Here is a 15,853-nt window from a genome sequence, read left to right on the forward strand (position 1 = left end):
TCTCTGCATGCACACAGAACAACAATTTTGACTGAATGATCACCTGCCAAGGCTAATGGCGAGTGCAATCTGTGTGGCAGGTCTTGCTGCACATGCATAAGACAGAAGAGTACAGAAGTAAAAACGCTGAGCCGAAGTACAGACCATTGCCGGTGATGTGAATGGGCTATTCACTTTATATTTTAGAATTGTTTTCTCATGGAATGATATTGCTTGAGCATCTATGACACATATGGTGCACACCGTACCACCTTTTGATGCCTCAGACTACGTATGATATTCTAAATTTAGAAATGGGAACCAGACCCATTCTGCCAAAATGAATCGACACTGACTAGCAAAGCACAGTAGTATGTGTTGCACACCAGCGAAAGTTCATTAAGCTTTCATACAAGCCTCACATTAAGTTTGTTGAACATTTTAATGCTGTGACCACTACATAGATTCTGAAGGAGTGGCTAGCAATGATGTCAATATAACCGAAATGCATAAACTACTTTTTCATTACAAATAAGATGAGATATGAACTGTCGCAATCCTTGATCGGATTTTCTTTAAATACATTTTTAGAATGCTTGGAGGAATCTGATCAACATTGTTATTTACTTTCTTACAAGCAGGGTGCTCGGTTGAGGATCAATGTGAGGCCAATGAATATAAACTGGAGTCAATTATTGTAAAGAATGGGTTTAGATGTGACTGCACACAATGTGCCATAGGAATGAATTTTCAAGCTTATCTTTTTACTATCTTTCTTTAGTATATATGTGTTTCTGGTTACTTTACCAAGTCAGCTTAGTTCTGACATATAGAACTATCCTTTGTCCATTGAAGTTTTGTAAGATTCTTTTTATGGTGATCTAGGTATGGGCACACCGCTCCAGCCAGAGGCAAACTTGACTATTTTACTCCCTAAATCAGATTTACTCACCAATATTAGGCCAATTCCCTCTTCAAAAGATAGTGAATAACATGTATGCATGTGTCTGTCCCTTTATTGTAGCGCCACCTAAACTGCTCAGATGTAGGTACTCCACCATCACAAAGACTTTTAGAGCGTGCGCGAGTTTGAAAACCGCAGATATGGTAACATATGTGCATTGTCTTATATAGGGCTTGCTGGCTACAAAGAATGTTTCAATTGCAAAGAACAATGTATACATTTTCAAATGAGAATGTATTTTCACATGCCTAAAAATATGCCACCATGCTTTTACGCTCTTCAAATCCTTCTACTACCTAAATCCCAAAATACAGAGTAGACTGCTCTTACCTCAAATTCTTATCTGGAACCCTGTGTGGGTCTGTTGTATTTATTTTGACGATATAGTCAATCCCCTCCACCCAAAGGAAATGTGAAGCTTGATCACCTTTCTTTTAAACAACATTACACTCTCCCACAAAAAAGTATTGTTTACATATGTTGCTGCAGTATTTACCCTTGTTTCTGTTTATTTGGATTATCCTTTATATGCACATATATGACTCAATTGTCATGGCAAAGAATGTGGATATTCGGTGCACAAAAGATGCTCCCAAAATGCACAAGGCCAAGAAAAGACAATCTCACCACCACTCTTACTGGAGACATGTGCTGCCGATGTACATTTTTGAGAAAAAACACCACTCTCGATTCCTTTCTTCAACCTACTCCGATTGCATACATTACATGACTTAGTGTTTTGGGGCTCATTAAAAGTATAGAAGGGCAGGAAAAAATATGCTGAGGAACCAGAACTAGCGACCCTTCTATCACACCATCATACTACGAGTTTGGAGCTAATGTGGAGAAGATACGTCCAGCACATAGCTGTAAGTATTTCCCCCACATGACTGCCAAAATCTAGAGGAATTACTGCAGTAATTCCTCCAAAATCCCCATGTGATCCAGTGGACTCTGCAAATTGGGGATTAACATGGCCATTCTGCCACTTGTAATTGTGCAGATATGGCTTCATTACAACTGGCAATAGCTTCCTACCATTATTCGCCGACAGCCTGGTTGAAAAGTGCTCTGGACTGGGTATAAACAGTAGCCAGAATTACAGGCATGCTCTGTCCATTCCAATCTGCTAATATACAAGAGAACATACACATGTAGAGCAAATAGGGAGAATGCCATCATGTCAATAGGGTCTTGAGGCAGCAGCTGAGTTGTGCAGCCAAAAAGCCTTTCTGTACCATATTGTCACTATTATGCTCAATAACGTTAGATGGAGGCAACATTCCATCTGCAAGGGCCAGTCCCCAATGCGGACGGAAGACGTACACTGCAAGTGAGCTATAGCACAGTTCTTACCCAGAGATATCAGTGCCTTGTGGATCTCCTGCATCACTTTCCTGTATAGCTCCTTCTGCCAGTCTGCAAGGACCCTCCACTCCTTCTCGGAGAAATAGGCAGCCACATCACTGAATGTCACAGAGGCCTGCAATAACAACATGCTCAATATCAGCGCAATACAACGTAAGGGGAGGTGCTGAAATATATGTCTACTCCTCACAACATTCCTGCAATCAGTTCTGTGCAATGTCCTGTGCATCTCAGCATTCTAGCATCATCGATGTCAGTGGTCTGCTACCTCCGACACTCAATCTTACTGCGGAGCAACACCCAACACCTCTCTGCATTTGTTGAGCCGTAGTATTAAATCTGCAATATCTCATTATATACCATTGGGCCAGTGCTGTGCTGGGCTCTGCATGGCTTAGTGCAGCTCTAGCACTGGGGTTGTATGAATGCTGAGGATGCAGGAGGTAGCACATTGCTGTTACGGAGGTTGTAGCAAAGTTACATCCTACTGGCTCAGCATTCCCACACATCCAGAGTAAATACTGTGCAAACTCCCACACGTTTCAGTTCCACTACAAGTGGGATGTGTTATAAGATGTAAATGCAAATGCAAGAACTCCTATTCAGACAAAAGGGATACAGTTGCAGGGAAGGATTGGAAGACGAAGTTCTGAGCCAACCTATATTTGCAGAAAAAAGGCATGCCACCCTTTCATCACTACAAGCCACTGCCACTTTCTTCAAGAAACCTACCAAGGCACAGTTTCAATGTTCCTTTCGGCATCCTGGCTTTATACCCCAACGCCCCGTTTTCATTTTGCAATGATCTTTGACAAGTTTAAAAGAATAGGGATGGCGAAGTGCTTTTACCAAAGTATGAGAACCAGCAGCTCCTGGGAATAATGCTTACATTCATTCTTGCGAGGTTTGAAAATTCACCAGATATCTGCCAAGTCCACCCCTCATCAGTCTCACCATGACTTTCCTCTTTTCCCCCGTCTAAGTGACCGATCAATGAACACATCCTGCACTAAAGTCCCCAGATAGAAAGTCATTCTTGTTTTCCGCTTCCAGGATAACCAGTCAATTTCGGTGCAGAGGTCACGCTTTTGGTGGCAGGTTTTGGGTGCGGCTAATCAGCAGTTCAGTGCTCCTATTGATCGGTTCTGCACACTGGACACCTCTGACTGAAAAAAGGACCACCATTCCGGCGACAGAGGACCACCAGGACACAATGCATGCAGCGATCAGCAATGGCCACTATGAAGAAATGGCAGAAAGAAAGAAACTGGCCCTGCTCGGCCCCTCTTCGTTGTTGGAGAGCTGCAACTGCAGTGGATGCCTTATTGTTTCATAAATCAGGGGTCAGGGATCTTCGGAGTCCCACGGCTCAATTCAGGTACAACAACCTATTTAGCAAGGTAGCATAGGTGTCGGGAGCTAACAGGGCAATAGATTCATGTCAGAGTACACACTGTAGTTTGGGAGCGACTTGGGAGGTAAGTCTTAGCATACAACAGAAACAAGGTACATACCAGGCTGGTCTTTGCAGAGACAGGTAGTCAAAGGACCTGTAGCGGGAGGCGCTGACTGAAAGCAAAGTGACAGAGAGAAAAAAAAAGCAGGCAAATATGCAGGGTAACACGGATTGATCAGAATAGAGTGTGTACTGGAATATGATAAGGGGTCTGCAGGGGGATTAGGGAAAGCCCTTGGGATCGGTACCAGCAGATTACTCTTAACAACAATCATACAGCAATGTTATGGGTAGAACGTGCTAATGAGATGGTTGTACTCTGTTTAAGGCCAAAGCTGGAGACAATATACTGAGACAGGAGAGACTCCATTGAACTAGACTAAGGCCACAGAAGTCTTTCCCTTATCTGATATTAACAGAGATCAACCCAGGGGTCACACTGTATACGGATACAGAGATGAGACACAACAGTGGGGAAATTTGTAATCAAGACTGAAAAGCAGAGTGGATAGAAATAACTTGGTACAGGATAGCCATAGAAAGAAGCCAAGAACAGAAACTGTAAAGACAGAATCTATACAAGCACTACTCAGAAGGCACAAGTCAATGCTGGCATAGAGGAAATCATGGACCAAGAATCCGAACAGGAATAATTATAATAATGTATTTCTTATATATAGTGCTACACACCCATAGGTCTCAGAGCGCTTAAATAACAGTCATCATTATTATCCCAAAGAGTGGTACTCAGTTTATCGACCTCGGAAGGATGAAAGGCTGAGTTAACCCTGCCGGGATTCGAACCTGCCACCGCAGGCCGCACACAGACATCAGGGGCGAGCACTTAGCTCACTGTGCTATATGACTGGCCTATCATGGACTTAGGTGAGGAAAGTTGCCACACATTGTCTTGGAAACCTAGCGTTCCAGGAATATCATGAAACAAAGCATTAGTCATAGGTAAATGTGATGAATCCACTGGTGTCATCACTTCTTTCCCAGCAGTGACCTCTTCACATGTGGCCAGGGCACAGCAGCCGCTATGTAATACTGACCACGGGGGTTGCTATATGTGGAAGGATCACATGGGGAGACAACCTCCGGGGGAGTATCAGGGCACCATCGGAGAAGGCATGGTGTTCCTCTTCCTCTCGAGGATACTCCATCCATACTCAATGCCTTAATGGCATGTTGTTACACCCTCCCCTCGTCCATCCAGGAAGAATACCGAAGACCTGTTCTCAAGATCTGTATGGAAGTCTAATGGAAACACCTTTTCAGACTCTGCCTGCAAGTCATTCAGAGCTGAATTGCCCTTAAAGAACACTTACCTAGACTTTGTATGGAACAAATGAAGAATAGACTACCATTCCCATAACTACAAGGATACTGGGATGAGGAAGATAAGCCCAGTATTGCGGAGCGGAAAAGACCAAGAGTACAGGTTGTGCTCTAGTTGTTGTGCGCACATACCTATAAACAGGAGATTTAAACAGCAGCCACAGATGACTGGGGCATGCTGCTGGAAAGAGAAAGCTGCTTCTCTGTTTGGACCGGTAGACTCTGCAGAGAGTGCTGTGGAGCCATCTGGCTGAAGGAGGCAGAGAAGAAAACCTGTTGATGAGAAAGAACCTGCTGAGGTAACGCCAGAAGCTAGCTCAGGGCTCCTGGGCGTTCGCAGGTGTTAAGCTGCAGTGTTTACCTCAGAGAAGCCGGACATGAAGTAAGAGAGCACAGTAGGAACCGTGAGAAGCCAAGGACCAAAGGCAGTGAAACGGAGAGAGATGTCGAACGACTGCCACCGGCTTGCTGCTGCAAGAAGGAAATACGCCAGCAAGAGTCGTTGAGTCCCTGAAAGGGAAACTGGGACACCGGGCGTATTGGCAGTCATGCTGCATACGAATAAACGTTAAAGAAGCAAATAAAGTGCTTGAAAGAGAAGAAGCCAGAGGGCATTTTGTTGAATGAGGTAATAGAAGAAAAGTAAGAGACTTTCAAGTCTGTGAGTGTATGCAATCACATTTAAGAAAAGCCCTCGCATGGCTATGTAAGTGATTTCAACCCAGCACTACACCTAAGTCAATGCCTAGCGTGTGATGCACAATTGAAACCCTTATTATATATTTGTGTCTACAAGTTCTTTTATTTCTGAATGATGTACCCTTATATCACGCCCCTCTCTTTGAATCCCCCCCTGTCTCACTGAACCAAGAAGTAGGTTGTTTTGCAAAGTTAAGATTTATTTTATGGATTTGAACAAGATATATATTTTATGAATTTGAACAATATCTAGATATCACACTATTAATATTTATACAATGATCACCAATGGGTGATATTACAATCAACAATTTCTTTAATCAGTAGGAGTATGGATAAGAAGAATAATGTAGCATAGAATAAAACTTTGTGGGGGTTCGGTCAAATGCAATGATAGGATATTAATGCAGCACAGAAAAAATACTTGTGTGTTCAATCAAATGCAATGTAATCACTCTTTCCCCCTGCACGTTACTCAATCCCCCCTAATATGCAAGATGAAGATGGAAGGAGAAAATACAGGTTTCAGGAATAAACACTCAACAAATGCAGTTTCAATCCCAATTCCCCCAGCAAGCAGAGAGAAACAGGAATGATTTCAAAACAGGTCAAATGCTTTTGAATGTGGTTTTGAATTAATGGTAAAAACACTGAAAAATGAATTGAATTCTCTCAAGTGGATTCAAAACTAGTGGGAGCAACTTTGGATAGTTTCAGGTAAACACTAGCAATGATGATTGAATAACTAGCAGATTGGAAACTGAATTCTGAAGTCAGATGCGAAGAATAGCTTATTTACATGTGATGAAATTGAGCCAAATGCAAATCTGCAGCAAACTTTTCAGCGCATGAGAAACGTGATTTTCGGCAAAACACTAAGGGAGGCTATGAGGATGCAAGATACCCCAGGGACAGCCGCCAGAACAGCGGCGCCTCCTCTCTGACTTTTGACCGCCAAGACACTTGTCTTTCCTTCAGCAAAAATATTAGCGCAAAGATGATATTATCACTACAATTATCAAAGGACTATATGGGTGAGGAAAATATTCAAGAAAAACAAGAAAGAGATTCTACAATGCAGTTCTGGATACGATAGAATGGGTTGGATAGGATTACTTAAGGATAAGAGATTGGCTATGGACAATTCTATGCAAGATACTCACAACTATGGTTTTGGAATAGGCCGTCAAAGATCTGGTCAACGGTTTTGGACTGGAATCTGCTAGTCCAACGGACAGGATTCAGGCACCTGGTTCTGCACACAGCACAGCACTCTGGACTCTGGACTGGATCTGATGGGTGGGTTCTGGAGTTACAGCTATCTGTTTACAGCTCTGCTCTACTGGTTTGGATCTCTGGGTTCTGGCAAGAGTTCTTGGCCAGAAGCAGAAAACAGCACAGCCAGGCTGTTCAAATTTTGATGTGCCCCTTGGAAGTCTGGGGGTAAAATCAGGTTGCAAGATTTTAAAGGCCAGCTGAGAAGGGTTCAGCTTTGGAATTGGGCCTTCTGCTTTCAGAGTTCAGGAGTCTTGGATCTGGGTTCTCCTGCAGAGCGCTTTGCCAGTAATTCAGTTGATGGGTGAATGTGTGTGTGTCTGTAGGTCCTAAACTGTCCCTATTTATGTATTTCCCAAAGGGGTGGGGAGGCTGATTATACTAAGCCCACCCTCTAGGAATCCAATTGGTCAGAGTATTTCCCCTCTCCTGATTTGAGAAGGAAACCTAGTGTCATAGTGATGCTGCAATTTACAATCCAGGGAAAAACCTTTGTCTCTACACAGAAAATCTATTTTTCATATAAAGCATATTTACAATATCACCAACTTGTTAATAATACATATTCACATAACAGATTTAACAGAGCACGTATCCGTTCGAGTCCCATCTTCTTGAGAGTTTCAGTTCACAATTGACAGTTTTTCGCGCTTTTGGTTGGTTACCCAGTGTCAGATCTGTACACATTTTTCCACATACATGCGCATGACATCTGGGCATAATCCTGTGAAATTTCATATTCACAATTGCTACATCAACATTTTAGTAGCCCAGTCTCTGAATATCGCACAGGGTTCAGAGTAGTTTCAAACTGTGAGCAGCATTTTCATATTAACCTATAAAATACAGATTTTTCCCAGTTTTACAAAGTTTTCTATGAGTCTTTTTCCAAAAAGATATTTCCTTGGAGTTTAAGATACAGATATCAGTCTAGTCCCGCCTCCAAGGTTTGGCTGGGCCAAGAGCAACCTGAGCCTCTCTTCCTTTGGCAGTTGGTTTCTGTTGACACCCGAATTTGCATTTCCTTTCAGTCAAGGGAGTCTTTTGTCTCCACTCAGAGCAACAGGCCAAAATCTCCTCCCACCTCCATTAACAACTCAATACCAGTTCCTGAGCAGAGAGCAGGAGGAAGATTCCTTTGTTTGGGAGAAGCTGTGGAATGTCTTTGAAGTCCAGTGTGGCTGACATTAGTTCACTTTTAAAACACTGTTTAAAATGGTCTTTTCTAAGATAAAATTTACATTTTCCACAAATATACACATAGATGTCTTCATTCCAGTCTTTTTAAAACATAGAAATTGAATTGTAGCAACCTATATTGCTTCTGATGGCAAGTCTCTCCTTTTCCACAATTTGATTTTAAGACACAAGTTTTAAACTGACAGTATAAGGAAATGACAGCTTGGACACAGGCGAGCGGCGGTACTGCACCCATATCTGACATATTTTTCCAAGGCAAGCACCTTTTGGATGTGGATTTTTTTTATGATGAAAGGTGCTTCTCCTGACATTGTGCTTATGGGTATTCCTTAAATAAGGTGATGGTGAACACCCCACAAGGATGTTGGATCTTCTCTGCTGTTCGGGAACCATGATTTTGCACTTTCAACAGCCAAGGAAAAACGGATTTTAAAGCACTTCTGGATTTCCCTTGGAATGTACAACTGCCTTTTCAAGCAGTTATATTTTATTCCGTGGGCTGCCCAATGATAGGTTTTGGCAGTATGGTCTCACTGGCATAGGCAAAAATAGATTTGGCAGCCTATTTTTCAGGTTTCCCTGCGCACTTCTCAGAGATGTTTTAGCACATATAAGGCTTTTCGGCGGCCATTCTGTTGTTGAAAGCAGCACACAGTGATGTTGCAGGGCAGAGACTGGTGGGTCAGAACATCCCACAAGCCCCCCCCTTGCGATTTGGCACTGATCGTCCATCAATGGGAAGTCGCAAGACTGGGATGATCAGTCTCATTTCCTTTGGTTCCAAAAATAGCAAAGTTCATCATCTTTTCCTCCATCAGGGGTGGATCGACCAGTTCTCCTCGCCCAGTCCTGATGTGAGTATTGAGCGATACCCTGGGCTCCTTGGATCTTTGCTTCCGGTCCCTGGGTGGTCCTCCTTGGTTTTAGTCTCCATGGTTTCCAATTCTAGGATGACAAAGTAAAAACATATTTATAGACATTTCCCCACCACTATTGATATAGTGGTCCGGGCACATACATTTTGACCAATCAGGACCCATTTTTCAATTGTAATTTATGGACTATATATGGAATATTTTATAGTTGGGACTCTAGGGAGCTGGAGTGACCCCCTCTGGGGTTCAAGAAGACTCCTCCAGGTGCTGCAGAGTGTGCCTAGGATGGCAACACTTAAGTTGGTTAATATGGACCCACTTATCTTCCCCTCTGCCAAACTGCCTTTGGGGATGCAGATTTTGTAGGCGACTGGTGAGATTTTGTCTACAATTTCAAAAGGTGCCCTCCAGCTAGGCAAAAATGTGTGCTGTTTGGCCTGGTTCCTTTGGAAATTGAATAAGTAGACCCGGTCTCCTACATGGTATTCTTTTCTGGTAGTCTTTAAGTCATAGTGGGTCTTCAAGCTGTCTGCAGATCTCTCTAGATTTCACTGAGCATAGGCAAAAGCATGTTGAAGGTGTTTTCTTAGATTTTCAACATACTCATGAGTTGTGGAGGTATTGATCAATGTCTGCTCTTGGGTTCTGTATAGCAGATGCTGGGGAAGCACCATCCTGCGTCCAGTCATCAGCTCAAACTGTGACATTTTAGTTGCAGATGAAGGGGTAGTGTCACGCTCACCTGGTCTCCACGGGGGCGTGCTCGTGTGCGAAGGATGATGTCTGCACTGGTGTTGTTCTGCTTAATGAGGGCCTGCTTGCGCCGTCCCTTCTGTCTTGCCTCAGGAGATGTTCGTCTGCAAGTTGAAACAAGATATTAGCCAACTGTGTGGAGCTGGTTTCGGTTTTCACCTCCTTCCGTGTTATCCTTCTCTTCCGCTGGCTAACCTTGTCTATTATATGAGTGAGCTCTCCGTCCTACACACTCTCTGGCAACGGCGCGGTTACTCAGTAGTTCCAGGATCGAGTTACTTCACTGATCCGATGGAGGTTGCTGAAGTGGATGGACCGGAGTAAGCAGGCAAGTCTCTATTCCAATAACTCCTTGAAATAGCTGCCTTAAGTCCTTGCATGCAAGATATCTAATGTTTGTTTTTTGTCTTTCAGGTGCGGCACAAAAGCGGTTTTCGGATGATGGATGACTCTCCTGACAATGATGTGCAGGATTCTTGCCGGTAAGTAGAGCGCTGTGCGAGATGTGCTAATAGTTTGCTTTATTTTAGCCTTCTTGTGTGCAACTAACCTGCTTTGTCTTTTCTGTTCGGCAGGTGTGGCGCTTTCCAGGAAGAAGATGGAAGGTCCGATTGACGGTGTCGAGATGCGGCACGATGCAGAATGATGGAAAACTGCTTGCTGGAGTTCCTGGAGGAGGCCGAGTCAGGTGCGTCGATACCCGAGAAGGTACCTTCTGTTCTGATCTTCCACAGATGGGGCGGCCCCTGGATAAGCGTGAAGGCGAGGTCCGGATGTTCTGCAGGTAAGGCCTTCAATGCGTGAATAACTCTTGTTCTTTTATTTTCACAGGTGCCGATGGATAGAAGACTCTGGACGGGTGTGGCAGAAAGGAAGCAAGAACTAACACGGTGAGCGTTACGCTGCAGGAGTGCAGATTACCGCGAAGCGTGTTCAGTTTGCAAGGTGCGGTTTAAATAGCCTTGCAAGTAGTTCCAGGAGAATAGTCCCCTCAATCGTATCCTGCCTCTCAGGAAAAGTAGTCCCAAGCCACACCCTGTAGTGAATTGCTCAGCATCTCTGAGCCAAATAAATGGACCATGTATTTAATGCTTACCATGAGCCTGGCGCCAGCAGCGCCAGGACTGAGCCCAAGTGAGCCTAGCTGGGGCCTGGGAAGTCCCAAAGGAAGCCAGAGTCTGGGCTGGGCTCACGGGTTTCAGGGTTTTGGGGGCATGCACCATGACAGGTAGATCTGATGGCCATTAGGACAAGAGGTAATCGAATATCCCAACTAGGCCCAGAATCTGCCACAAACATTTTTAATATGCTCACAATTGTCGTCTTGTATCTCTCTACTGCACCACTAGAGGCTGGCCGGTAACCAATGTGTAGCTTCCTTTTAACCCCAAGTATCTCCCACATCTTTGTCATTACTTCGCTAGTGAAGCGGCTACCTCGGTCTGACTCAATCCTTTGGGGTAGTCCAAAACGTGAGAAGATGTGGTTGATCATCAGGGCATCTGCTTTTTCTGCCTTGCAGTTTGGGGCCGGGAGACATTCCAACCATTTAGTAAACAAGTATGTCACGGTCAACATGTACTTGTTCCCCCTAGAGGAGCGAATCACGGGCCCGATATAATCGACTTGTAAATCTGACCAAGGCAGTGTCATCTCCCTCTTTTGGAGAGGTGCACGGTGTGTGAGGGATGTTGGCTGAAATTGTGCACACACAAGACACCCCTTCAAGTATTGGTCGAGGTCCTGCCCCAGGTATGGCCAGTATGCAACCTCTCTTAAGATTTCAAGTATTGTATGAAACCCCCTATGAGCGGCTGTGGCCACATCATGGGCGTGACTTAACATCAGGCTTCGGAATGAGGTAGGGACCACCCACTGATCATGGCCAGCTAGGGATCTTCTCACCAACAAACCGTCTTGGATTCGGAACATTTTTGGACATTTCATCAACACTCTGAGGTCCTCTTTCCCTATGTAATCGGTATCCGTCGGGTGAAAGTTCTCAGGGTCCTCAAGGTGTTGATAAAATTGACCAATTATTGGATCCCCTTTTTGAGCCATAATCAAATCAGCATCTTACTGTCAGTAGCGCTCTTGCCCTCGAAGTGTAGCCGAGGAATTCTTCTCACCAATCTACCGAACTAGTTGATACAATGAACAACCAGAACAAATGATTGGTGGAAAGATGGAATGCCAATGAAGAACACAGAACCGCATGGAACAGGATACTGGGACGAGACGTCTTCTCAAGGTGTACAGGCAAGACCCCCAGACAACTGCAAGAAGAGCAACAATCACAATGGTGCAATTCTATGCCGAAATGCAAACATCAAGAGAGAGACCAAACACTAACCTGTGCAGTTCTTCAGAGTGTCAGAAAATCCCCAGGAAGGATCAGAAGCAATGTGGAAGTGTTCGAGGCAAACCCAAATACGAAATGACAAGGCATCATCCAGAAGTGAAGGCAAAACAGGAAACAGGAGGCGGATCCAAGCAGATGTCCAAAGAGCAACACCTAACCCGACGCACGAGGACGCCTAAAGGAACATAAAGGCAGTCTCTAGTCCGTGTACCAGTGGTGCAAAGTTCCAATGCAGGAGTAAGAACCGTAAGCGGGAAACAGTACAAAAACTGGCCGGCAAAGTAAGGTAGATCCTGTGGCGGTCCGAGATCGAAGAGCAGGGCTGGCAGTAAAAGTACAAGGAGTAGGCAAGGCAGGTCTGTTAGCGGTCCGAGATCGAAGAGCAGGGCTGGCAGCAAAAGTACAAAGGAGTAAGCAAGGCAGGTCCGGTAGCGGTCCAAGGTCAGGGAGCAAGGCTGGCAGCAAAAGTACAAAGGAGTAAGCAAAGCAGATCCGGTGGCAGTCCGAGGTCTAGGAACACGGGGAAAACAAGGCAGAGAAGGCAAGGCAAGAACCTGGATACGAGGAATAGCAAGCTGCTAGAATACAAGATTCAGAAGCGCCGGCATAACGTACAGGGGTGGCTTAAATAGGAATCACATGAGCACAATACGTCCTTCAGCGTGCACGGTGAAAACTGAAAGCCGTGAGAGGACGCCATCGTCTCCATGCCAACTTCCAAGCTCCCGGCAGACGAGGTCTTAAAGGGGCCGTAACGACCGTTCGTCGGCAAGTATGAGATCCATAAGTATTAAGTCTCGTGGAAGCCGGATAATTACGGCGTCCTAACACCGATGAGTTCTGCCAATACTTGACAGTTTCCTTCCCCAAAGAGGCCCCCACCTTCCGAGATTTCCAAAAACGGGACAACAAAACCGGGGCATGTACGTTCTCAGATGGTTCCCAGGTACGATCCTCCGGACCATACCCCTTCCAGTCAACATAGTAGTGTCTTCTACCGTTCCGAACCTTGGTGTCCAAGATCGCTGAAACCTCGTACTCCACAGCACCCCGAACCCTAACAGGCGGAGGATGAGCGGGGAGACGAGTATCGTGACGGCACGGTTTTATCAAAGACACGTGGAATACTGGGTGAAGTTTCCATGAACGCGGGAGAACCAAACGCACAACTGCCGGGTTAATGACATGTGATATAGCATATGGACCGACAAAACGTGGGAGTAACTTCCTCTGACCAGGCAGGCATAAATTGCGAGTTGATAACCACACGTTCATGCCCGGGTCATATACCGGTACGATGTCAGTCTGCATAAAGCTTGGTCCTGTTTTGAGCCTCCACCAACTGTCTTTTGACCTGGACATGGGTGCTGGAGATGTCCCTAACACAGGCAAGAGCAGCAGGGTTATGAGTCGGCAATTCAGGGGCAAGAGGCAAGGAACGTGGATGTTGTCCATAAAGGGCAAAGAAAGGAGAAACCTGTGTAGCAGTGTGGAGCGAATTGTTATAAGCAAATTCGGCCATTGACAGTACAGAAAGACAATCGTCCTGGCGCTGAAAGATAAGACATCTTATATACTGTTCCATGGTGGCATTCAGACGTTCGGTCTGCCCATCCGTCTGAGGATGGTAGGCACTCGAAAACCGAGCTTCAATACCTAAAGCAGCTGACAAGGCTCTCCAAAAGCGTGAAGTAAACTGAGGACCGCGGTCGGAGATGATCAGAGAAGGAAGACCAAACAACCTAAAAACGTTCCGCAGAAAGAGATCTGCCAGTTTAGGAGCAGTAGGGATCCCCTGACAAGGTACAAACAGTGCCATTTTAGAAAAATAGTCGATGACCACCCAAATAGTGTCAAAACCTTCCACCACAGGTAGTTCCACAACGAAATCCATGGAAATGGAGGACCAAGGGTGATCTGGAAGAGGCATAGGTTGTAGCAAACCCACGGGTTTGCCATGTGATGTCTTACACTGAGCACAAACCGAACATGTATTTATGTAATCAGTGACATCCTGCAATAAAGATGGGCACCAACACCATCTTTTTAGTAGATCAACAGTCTTCCTAATACCTGGATGAGCAGCCAGAGACGAATCGTGACACCATTGTATAGCAGTACGTCGCGTCCCCGGAGTAGGCAGGAATATTTTACCCTGGTTATAGGGTAATGAATTAACGATCTCCAGTCTATATTTGGCTACTTCTGGCGGATCATTTCGAAGCCATTCCTGTATAAAGGACTTAAGTGACGGACGTAAGGAGCAACCACACACCACCTGAGTAGGTAACAAAGGTGCACCAGTGGCGTGAGAGGATTTGGCTGGTCCATGTAGACGAGAGAGAGCATCCGCTTTGGAATTCTGAGAACCAGGACGATAGGAAATAGTGAAATCAAACATCGAAAAGAACTCATGCCAACGAGCATGCCGTGCAGTAGTGCACTTCACTGAGTGAAGAGCCAAGAGATTCCTATGATCCGTGAACACCTGGACAGGCACTCGAGAACCCAACAGATGATGCCTCCATACCAAGAAGGCGTCCCGGATAGCCAACAATTCGCGCTCCGTGATAGTATAATTCCTTTCATAAGGCGTTAACTTCCTCGAATGAAAGGCTACTGGATGTAAACCTGCATCATCTGGGCAATGCTGAGACAGGATAGCACCCAAAGCGACATCCGAAGCATCAGCCTCGACTATGAACGGTTGGGTTGGGTCCGGATGCTGGAGCACAGGTGCTGAGGTGAAGGCGGACTTCAGACAATCAAAAGCCTGTTGAGCTTCCCCATTCCAATGAAAAGATATCTTAGAACTAGTCAGGGCCGTAAGGGGACAAACAATGGCTGAAAAGTCTTGAACGAAATGTCTGTAAAAGTTCGCAAAGCCTAAAAAGGATTGTAACACCTTCAGATTGTTGGGAACCGGCCAATCCAGAATGGCAGAGACCTTAGATCTGCTCATCTTAACCCCTTTGTTGGTGATGTTATAGCCAAGGAATTCGACCTCTTGTACGTGGAAGAGACACTTTTCCAGTTTAGCATACAGATGATTGTCCCGCAGATGTTGTAAGACTCTACTGACATGAACAACATGGGTTTCATGGTTAGGGGAATAGATCAGGATGTCATCCAGATAAACAATCAAATATTGATCCAACATGTCATGAAAGACTTCATTGATGAAGAACTGGAAAGTGGCCGGGGCGTTACTTAGACCAAAAGGCATTACAGTGTATTCGTATAGACCGCATTTTGTTTTAAAGGCGGTCTTCCATTCGTCCCCTTCACGTATGCGTACTAGGTTGTACGCCCCACGTAAGTCTAGCTTAGAAAAGACTTTGGCCGAGCCAAGCTGATCGAGCAAGACCAATATCAGGGGAATCGGGTATTGGTTCCTGACCGTAACAGCATTCAAGGCCCGATAATCAATGCAAGGGCGAAGGTCTCCCTCCTTCTTCGGAACAAAAAACAGAGGGGAAGCTGCCGGAGAACGCGAAGGTCGAATGAAGTCTGATTTTAAGGATTTGTCGATATATTCTGTAAGGATGACATCCTCCTTGGGTGTTAACGAATAAATCCGA

At 45.1% G+C, this 15,853-nt stretch overlaps 1 protein-coding gene across 6 annotated transcripts in view; it reads right to left on the bottom strand.

Moving 5' to 3' along the window:
- The window catches only part of LOC138527575 (zinc finger protein 773-like), a 285,026-nt gene that overhangs the window by 164,849 nt on the left and 104,324 nt on the right, over positions 1 to 15,853 (bottom strand). For 5 of the 6 annotated variants that reach the window (XM_069638895.1, XM_069638850.1, XM_069638858.1 and 2 more), the window contains one exon: positions 2,300 to 2,426. In XM_069638895.1, the coding sequence (XP_069494996.1) occupies positions 2,300 to 2,426 (127 nt within the window). Of the gene's footprint in view, positions 1 to 2,299; positions 2,442 to 15,853 lie in introns of those variants that run through there. The other variant, XM_069638886.1, reaches the window with a different exon arrangement.

Source organism: Ambystoma mexicanum, chromosome 1q (genome assembly GCF_040938575.1).
Source record: "Ambystoma mexicanum isolate Mex_15411 chromosome 1q, UKY_AmexF1_1, whole genome shotgun sequence".
Classification (NCBI taxonomy): domain Eukaryota; kingdom Metazoa; phylum Chordata; class Amphibia; order Caudata; family Ambystomatidae; genus Ambystoma; species Ambystoma mexicanum.